The sequence below is a fragment of the Gossypium raimondii genome, chromosome 10 (assembly GCF_025698545.1).
Source record: "Gossypium raimondii isolate GPD5lz chromosome 10, ASM2569854v1, whole genome shotgun sequence".
Lineage (NCBI taxonomy): Eukaryota > Viridiplantae > Streptophyta > Magnoliopsida > Malvales > Malvaceae > Gossypium > Gossypium raimondii.
Window position 1 is genome coordinate 7,012,781 of NC_068574.1, and position 9,663 is coordinate 7,022,443.

General features: G+C 32.3%; 1 protein-coding gene across 1 annotated transcript; it reads right to left on the reverse strand.

Moving 5' to 3' along the window:
• Positions 1-686: 686 nt before the first annotated feature.
• Positions 687-1,733, reverse strand: LOC105778638 (uncharacterized). Its single transcript, XM_012602377.2, has 3 exons — positions 1,518-1,733; positions 1,293-1,433; positions 687-1,208 (listed from the first exon to the last, which is right to left on the reverse strand). Exons 1-3 carry the CDS (start codon positions 1,680-1,682, stop codon positions 1,041-1,043), a joined length of 474 nt encoding a protein of 157 aa, XP_012457831.1. The 5' UTR covers positions 1,683-1,733; the 3' UTR covers positions 687-1,040.
• Between the last annotated feature and the right edge of the window lie 7,930 nt (positions 1,734-9,663).

Here is a 9,663-nt window from a genome sequence, read left to right on the forward strand (position 1 = left end):
AGATGAGACCAAGAGGAGATTCCCAACTAAGAGCGGTAAATAATATAATCGGTATAGGTTTATTAGCTTAGTTAACGATTAACGAATCAATCGGCCATTATTTTAATCATTTACATTGTTTAAAACAATAGGAAGAAAGTTTAGCTTAATTTGTTTAATTGGTAGTTTAAATTTAGTTTATTAACAATTTAAATTTATATTTCCACTAATAATTTCCGACTCGATAGATTAATAATTGCTTAACTTGTAATTAACTTGATAAATGCATTTATCAATTTGGCAATTCCTTGGGTTCGATCCTTGGAATACTCGAAGTGTTCCATTGTAACACTTATAAATATTACAACTGACATATCCCACTTGCAATAAAAACCGCTTTTAAATCATTATATTTTCTGCTAATTCTCTTCTCGACGGTCGTACGCCGTGGCACGGTCACAAACCAAACTTCTTGTTAGATTCTACGATTCAAGCACTTTGATGGGATGTAATGGAACTTGATAATTTTTTTCAATTTAATTTTTGAACTTCTCTTGTTTACCTTAATCTTAATTTTAAAACTTGAAATTTTCGTAACTTTGGTGTATGCAATGACGTGAGTCTCTGATATTACAAGAACTCATCAACTAAAAAATTATAGTTTTTTATAATAAAAAATTAAATGAAGACATGAAACAATATCATAGTGAACTTGAGAAAAGTCAACAAATGTATAAAAGAAAAAAAATTAAGGAACCGAATTGAAAAAATTAGCCGAGATTAAATGTTGTGTGAATGCAATGGAAATATAAAACACAGATTATGTACATAAAAAGACAACTTCTGAGAAATCCAGCAGCAACCATGTGTCTCTTTCAATTCTTCATAATTATTAATTCGAAGCTTTCTTCAATTTAAACCAAGACCCAGAAAAAGCAACCCAATTGGGAGTAGTATTCGAATGCCCTGAGATGAAATGAGCAAAAAGCCTTCCAAACCAGTATTCATAGAAGAATGGGCAGTGGCATCAGTTCATCAGGAAAACAGAGCAAAGTAAAGTTTCAAAGCTTACTACTCACTTGGGATGGCTTCATTCCTTTTTTATCGGAGGCCATCCATTGTTTACCCAAAGCAATTAGCTCTCTGTTTCCTTTCCTTGTAACCTCCACTACCACCTGTGTAAGCCTTCCCTTCTCCCCTATCACCTTTGCCTCTATCTCCACTTCTTCCTGCATCATACCCCCATTAAACCTTATCTTCTAACCAAAACACAGGAAAAGGAACTTAAGATTTCACGATATGAGAAGACTAACTTGAATCTTGGCCGTTGAATAAAATGAAATGCTGAAATCAAGGGAGAGTTTGACATGGTCGACAACGGAGTAAATTGCCGTCGCGGCAACGTCGTCAATCAACGTGGCCATGGCTCCAACATGCCAATTCCCATCTGGATCCTGCGGATTTTGAGCTCTCGTTAAGACAGATGATGAGAGAACAGCAATATACATAAGTCAAAAGAAGATTGAGATTTTGGTTACTGAAGCACGAGTGGGAACGACGAAATTGCAGTGTATGGAACCCTTTTGGGCAGGGACAATCTGCAGTCCTTCAAGAGTGAGTGCCTCCAGCTCGTGGCTTATGTTTCCTTTAGATAGATCTCGCAACCATTTCAGGGATTTTTGTAGGATAGCATCTTCTTCCATTTTCAGACCCCCAGCATCCAAAATATGTTGACTTTCTATTATTAACGCTCTTTGGTTGGGCCCTTGAAAGAACAGGTGACACAGGCACCACTTAATTTTATAATAAAATGTTTTTCTCTGGTCAAAATATGATGTTAGTCCCTGTACTTCGAAAAAGTTTAAAATTTAATCTCTATATTTAAAAAGTTAAAATTAAGTCCAATCATTAAAATTATAAGTATTTTCTATTAACATTTGTCAAATTGGCATGTTGATTAAGCTACTCTCATAGGACATCTCATACGAGTAATAGAAAATAAATATGTTAAGTTAAAAATTTTAATAGAAACTTTCAATAACGATAATGATTAAACTAAGATTTTTAAATTGAAAAAGCAACAGATTGAATTTTTAATTTTTACAAGTATATGGACTAAATATCAAACTTTATAGAAGTACAAGGCCTAATAACACCTTTTTACCTTTTCTTTTTCTAGAAAAATGGAACATACAACTCATATTGATATTAGCAAAACAAAACACAAGAGATGCAATCATTTATAAGATAGATACAATATTATCTGCCTTTTACCAATCCAATCAATTAGAATATTTACATTTGTTTTTTTTTTTCTCTCATAAAAAGAAGTTTAGTGAAGGCAGAAGTGGACATGCTACTAGTGTCATGAGGCTAGAACTTAGTCATGTAAGCCGTGCGGCCTTAGGCGATCCTTTCGTTCCAAACATGCCTAAGTCAGCCTAACTACCAAATAATTGAGGATTCACAAAAAATTCCTCCAAGGTACAATTTATATAACGGAAGCAACTCTAGTCAAAAGAAGGCACAAAGGAACAAAAAGCCACAAAAAACTATGCACGAGAGGTGTTTGAGTAAATGCTCTATATTGTATTACTTTCTATCAAAGAATACAAGAAACAATGAAATAATTAAGTGAGTTACAAGTGAAGGGAAACTCTCTATTTATAGTTGCCCTCCCCCAAAATTGAAGATCTAGATCAAGTTATATCGACAGACGAGATTAGTCTATCCCTTAAATCAAGAGATTTACAAGATTACATAATCAAATCAAATCAAATCAACTCTTATAAGATATAATTCCCCTCAATCTTCTAAGATTAGTTTTCTTAGTTACCAAGGTAGTTTATCTTTCCATATCTATATCATTAGGCCACACAAGCTTCAATTTGACAGGCTTCTCCAATAGCTCTTTGAATTGGGCCAGCTCTCGTGGGTCAAATGATCCCCATGTCAATGATAGACCTTCATGGGATGCATTGTGTGCGATGGTCACAAACTTTAAACTGCGGCCCGTGACACTAGTCTCATCAATTCACAAAGCCTGAACTATGTTGTTAGTCCCTTATTTTGTGGAAGTTGTTGATTTAATTTATATACTTTAATTTAGTCATTTTTAATCTTTGTACTTTTTAAATTTTAAAATTTCAAGCCCCATCAAACGATAATTGCTAAACTCATTAAGTTAAGTTTTGCTATTGCCAAACTCTAATGTGACAAACATATTATCATATGTGTAATATCATGTCAACTTGTTATTTTGACATATTACTCATTAAAATTTCAATTAATGGATTAACACTTGTCATTTGCGTCAAGATTGAAATTTCAAAAATTGAACAGTAATGATTTAGAATGATCTAATTGGAGAGTATAGACTAAATCTACAATTGATACATATAGTACAAACTAGTAGTTACATGGATGGCATTAAGGGGGCAATCAAGGGCCTATGCCCCCCATTGAAAACTACCATTTTAGTTTCTTGAAGCTTTTAAAATTATAAGTCTGTTAATAGTAATAATACACTTTGACTCCCCAAAGATGAAACTTTTTTTAGTTTAATACCTTTAAAATTTTAAAATAGCAAGCATATACAAAGCTAAAATTGTACTTTGACCCCTTTAAAATTTTATAATTTAATTTTGCACCTTCCAAAGATACACCTCTAGCTTCGTCCCTAAGTAGAGGTGAAATGAGACACTGGTGCTCACAAACTACTTGAGTTAAACTCAAAAAAAAATTGAATTCAATTGGTAATTATTGAGTCGAGCTCGAGCTATCGGTCAAGTCAAATTTGAGCTTAGTAATACTTAACTCGAGCAGCTCACAAGCAGTAACATCCCCACGTTTTTAAAAAAAAGAGAGACAGAGAGAAGAAGAATATTTATAGTAGAAGTCCTTGAATAAGTGATCTATAAATAAATAGTAGTATAAGAAATTGTGATCGTTTTTAGAAGAAACTGTTAAACATGAAAACATAGAGGATTATTAGTAGGAGCATGTGATTAAGTTAAAAATCTGTATCGAGTTTAGAGATTAAATTGAATAAGTTAGAAAAGTATAGAGACTAAAGTGCAATTATCCTATTTTCATTTTGATGGAAAGGACTTAATGGTAATTTTACCATTACAAAAAATAAATGGTTCCATGATGGCTTTTAAATAATTTTTATTAAGTAAAAATATTTTAATAAGCAAAAATATTTTATTAATTAATATTATAATACATAAAAAGAGAAAGAGAGAAATATTGAACTCATCTTTCCTCTTTTTCACATAAAAGGAGGGGGAAGAGAAAAATTGCTTCAATTATTTTCCTTCAAGTTCAAGTATAAGGTATGGTTTTTCTTCAAATTATTTTTAGATTTTGAATTTTTAATGCTTGCTTTACATATATATATACCAATAGTTTTTTTATTTTATTAAGTATTTTGAAAGTTGTCATTAAAGGACATTGATGGAAGCTTGGAAAACTTAAGTGAAGTAGATATATTTTTAGATAGGAAATGATTAAGAGATGAATTCTAGCTTGTTAGAAGTGTGAAAAAAAAAGAAATAAAAATGGATGAAAAGTTTACTTGGTTCATTTGGCCATGGTGAAGGGGAAGTAGAGAAACTTGGCCACTTTGTGTAATATTAGTGTTAAATAGTAGCTTGTGAAGTAGTGAGCATTCTGGTGAAGACGAAATTGAAAACGGATAATCGAGTCGAAAGATATACGAATTTTGGACTAAGAAACTTAAGTTTTCAACATGATTAACCATGCATATTTAAGTTTATTTTTGTTAGTTTTAATATTAGAATGGATAAATAGCATTGCTTCTTATTGAATTGCTCCTATAATTAAAAATGAAGCGATTAGAATACGTCTCATCAGAGCTTCAAAATCGAGAAAAAGCATTTCAAATGACAAGCAATTTGTCTATATGAATGCCTTCATTTGATCATAAGAACAAAAATTTCAAATCCAGCTTAGATAAACATAAGTTTCAAAGCTTACTTAGTTAGGCTACGTTGATGCTATCTTTAGTTGTGGCCATCCATTGTTTACCCAAAGCAACTAGCTCCCTCTTTCGTTTTCTTCTAATTTCCACCACCACCAGTGAAAGTTTTCCCTTCTCCGCTATCACCTTTGCCTCTATCTCCACTTTTTCCTGCAAGCACCATTAAAACTTACCCTATCTTCAAACCAAAACCCAGAAAATGAAAAAGAAAGGGATTTTAAGATTTTATCAAATACGAAGATTATCTTCAATCCTGGCTGTTGAATGAAATGAGATATTGAAATCAATGGAGGATTTGACATGGTCAGCAACTGAGTAAATCCAAGGTTGTCAATCAACGTGGCCATTGCTCCAATATGCCAATTCCTATCTGGATCCTACATAATATAAGTTTGCAATCTTATTTTATTTTTCCCTTTTGTTGAAACTGTGAGAGTTGTGTGACACAAATTCTAAGAGATTGTTTGCAAGTCAAGTTAAACAAAATATATTTTCTTTCTAGAAGATTTAGTATTTATTAGTGTAATATATTTAGCATTTATTAGCATAGTTTATTTGACTTACTAATTTAGCCTATAAATAGGTTCTTTTACAACCTTAGAAAATACACCTATTAGAGATTAGAACTCATAACACATTTAGAGAATTTTCTGTTGTTTTGAGGGTTCTTTATTTTCAATTTTTCGGGGTTTAGTTTTTATCTCTATATTTTGTAATCTTTGTTTTTTTTTGCCATTATAGTAAAATTATTTTGCCCGTGGTTTTTTATCCTCTTTGGAGGAGTTTTTCCACGTTAAATTTGTGTGTTCAATTTCTCAATTTATTTCTCTATTTTTTTTACTTGTTGCTTAACCGAGTCGATCCTAACAAGTGATATCAGAGCTAGTTCAATTTTCATATATCAGCCCATTCAGATATGGCAGTTTGGATGATGGCAATTCTAGTTCAAACCGACTTGAAAAAGGTTGTTACCGGGAAAAAGCCTAAGAATCTAAACCAAAAAAATAAGAAGAGCTTGATGAAAAGGCCTTGTTTGCAATCCAGTTGTGCCTCGCAAATACCGTATTGCAGGAGGTATTGATGGAGAAGACCTCATCCGCCTTGTGGAAAAGGTTAGAAACTCTTTATGCGACTAAGTCTTTGGCTAACCGTTTAGTGTTGAAACAACGTCTATTTACATTTCGCATGAACGAAGATGAGCTTCTTAGAGATCTCATCAGTCAATTCATTACTCTTTTAAATGATTTAAAGAACGTTGAGGTTCATATTGACATTGAAGATTAAACTATGTTATTATTGTGCTCTTTACCCCAATCATACAAGTCTTTCAGGAAGACCCTGATTTATGGCAGAGAAAAACTCTCGTTCGAAGATGTAAATGGTCATTTGTTGAGTAGAGACAAACTCAACAATGAGTTTGGTTTGGATAGGAAGGCAGATAGGCAAGCTTCTGTTTTGGTAGAATCAGAGAAACGAGACAAAATGTGTCGCTATTGTAAAAAGTTAGGTCACGTCAAAGCAGATTGTTATAAACTGCGAAATAAAAGAGCTGCTGAGAGTAACGAGGAAAATGTAGCTAGTGCTAATTTGGCCGATGAAAGCGGTGATGATTTCTTGTTAGTGTCAACTAGCGATAATTCCAAGCTCACATCCAAGTGGATCCTAGATTCAGAATGTTCTTTCCACATGTGTCACAATAGAGAATGGTTCTTCACATACAGTTTGGTTGAAGGTGGAGTTGTACACATGGGAAACAATTCATTTAGTAAGGTAATTGGTATTGGTACTGTTAAAATTAGGATACACGATGGAACGATTAGGACACTCTTAAATGTCAGGTATGTACCTAATTTATGAAAGAATCTCATCTCCTTGAGTATTTTAGACTTAAAAGGATACAGAATCAACATCGATTCGAGCGACATTAAAGTATCTCATGGAGCTCATTTGGTTAAAAGGTAAAAGAACCAACAATCTTTATATTCTGGAAGGTTCTACAGTGACCGGTGAAATCAGACGTCCCTCATCCATTACAGAGTCGAAGTCAACTCGTTTGGAGCGGAGGCAACTTGGTCATAGGAGGGAAAAAGGTATGACTATTTTGTTGAAGAGAGGTTCTCTTTTGGATGTGTGATAGCCCGAAATAGGGCCTATTCAGAATAGTGGTTTTGTAACCACAAATCCGAAGTGAAATAATTTAATTTTATAAATTTTTATTAATTACTAATTGATTAAAATATTGTGTGAAGATATGGATAGGAAATTTTAATGACTTAGTGCCTAATTGAATTTTTTGGACTAAATTGAGAAAACTGCAAAGTGTGTCTAATTAGTGATTAAATGACTTAATTGAATTATTGTATGAAATTGGAAGTGTTTATGTGGCAATTAGACCATAAATTAGTGTTATGGACTCAAAAGGGTAACTCTAGAAAAATATCTAAGTAATGGGTCAAGGGCATTTTTGTCAAAAGTGAATAAAAGACAAAATAAAGTGAAAATAAGTGTCCATCTTCTTCAAAATCAGACGTTTGCTGCCAAAAAAAATCATGTCACCATAGCTAGGGTTCTTGATCTTCCTAAGCTCAATTGTAAGTGATTTCTTGCCCCGTTTTTAATTATTTTCGTATTTTTATGCTTATTGATGCTTGAATTTCATGTTTCTACTATTTAATTTAAATGAAATTAAAGTTTAAAAATTGAATCATTCATGATATAATTGTAAATTGATTAGTGATGTTAGATAATGAAGGTTTGAAGTGTTAATTACAAGTTTTACTAGATGAATTTTGATGAAAATGTTGAAAATGGGCTAAATTGTGAAAGATGGTAAAGTGTGCATAAAGTTGTCATTTTGTGAAATTGAGGGCTGTTATGTGCATGAAATATGATTTAGTGAAGTTTGAAATTTAAAAATTTAGTGAATTTTATTTTTACGAGCTTTGGGACAAAAGTGGAATTTTTGAAAAGTTATGGGGAAAAATGTAAATTTGCCAAAATGTTGTGTATGAAATGTATTTGAATAGAATATTGATAAAATGTATTAAATTGTGTTAATATAGATCAAGAAAGAAGAAATAGTGGAAGTGATCGGGGAAAAGAGAAAGTTATCGACTAAATTACAAAAATAGTCGTTTTGCATCCGAGGTAAGTTACGTGTAAATAATAGTTATATTTTTATAAATTGGAATTATATTTTATATGTGAATTAATATTCAATGTGGAAGGAAAATTATTCATGAATTATTCAAGTGTTAAAGTGTTGAAAATAAAGTGTTAAGTGTAAATTCCCCGTTGAACTTAGGAATAGAAGTGGATACAAGTGACATGTCACTAGAGATCAGTGTTACAGTGAGTCCCGGGTGCTGGGTGATCTAGCATGTGTTGCAGACACCTGACAGCTTGTGGGAGCAGGCCCGTGGACATTTCCAGTTTTATTGATCAGTGGTAGCTTTGGCTACATTTCAGTGGTGGCTTCGGCTACATAACAGTGGTAGCTTTGGCTCCATTTCAGTGGTATCTTCGGCTACATAACCGTGGTAGCTTCGGCTACATATCAGTGTTGCACTTATGTGCTAAATCTCTACGTATATGTGTATATTCCGAGTGTTCAACGGGATTAATGATGGGTTAAAGTGAATATGAAATGAAGTGTGTATGCAGGTACAATTGAAAGAATTGAGCATATGTGATAAATGTTAAGTGTGAAAATGTATATGTAAGTGAATTGGTAAGATTGTGCATGTGTAAGTGATTGAAATTGCTAAGAAATGTTTTGATTAGTTATATGTTAAAAGTGTTAATTATTAAATGAGTAATTATTTTTTACATGTAACTTACTAAGCTATTTATAGCTTACACCTTTCTTTCATTCATTTGTTTTATAGTGTTTTGAGCTTGCTCGAATTGGGGATCGTCGGAGCTCGTATCACAATATCACAGCCATCTCGGTATTATGTGTTTTCAAAATGTTTAAAGTTATGGCATGTATAGAGTCTTAATCATTTTGAGCATGTTCAAATGATATGGCTAAGATTAGCTATTGAAATAGTTAGTAAAAATTATGTTTTGGGTGTTATGTATGTTTAAATGGTAACTAATTCAAAGAAGCAGTTTCTTTGACAACAGTAATGATATGAATGTGAAAAATCACCATAAATAGTAGAAATGGAATTAGAGAGTGAATGATATATATAATTAAATATTATCAAGTCTATTTTTACATAAAAGAAACGGTGTAGGCAAAGGAATTTTATATTTTGAGATAATTGAATTTTAGTGTGACAGGGTCAGAATGGTTTTTGATGTCCCCTGTTCTGACTTTAGAAAATCATTATAAATTGCACAGAAAGAATTATAGGTCATAATTTATATGTCTAGATTCTTTAGTGAGTCTATTTTCAAAATAAACAAATGGTAACCATATAAGAATTCTGTATAATGAGATAATTGATTTTTAGTGCCAAGAGGTCAGACCTATCGAGTTATGAAATAGGGATACTTTAATGAATAAAATGTACTAATTGGCTAAGTCAAAATTCTGAAAATTTTATGGTAAGTAGGAATATGAGTCTAGTTTCAAGGAAAATTTACGGATTTAAGTTTTGAGTCTCGTAACTCGAGTTATAATTAAATTAGTGACAGTTACACAGGTGGATAGTTTTGTTGTGAACAGTGAA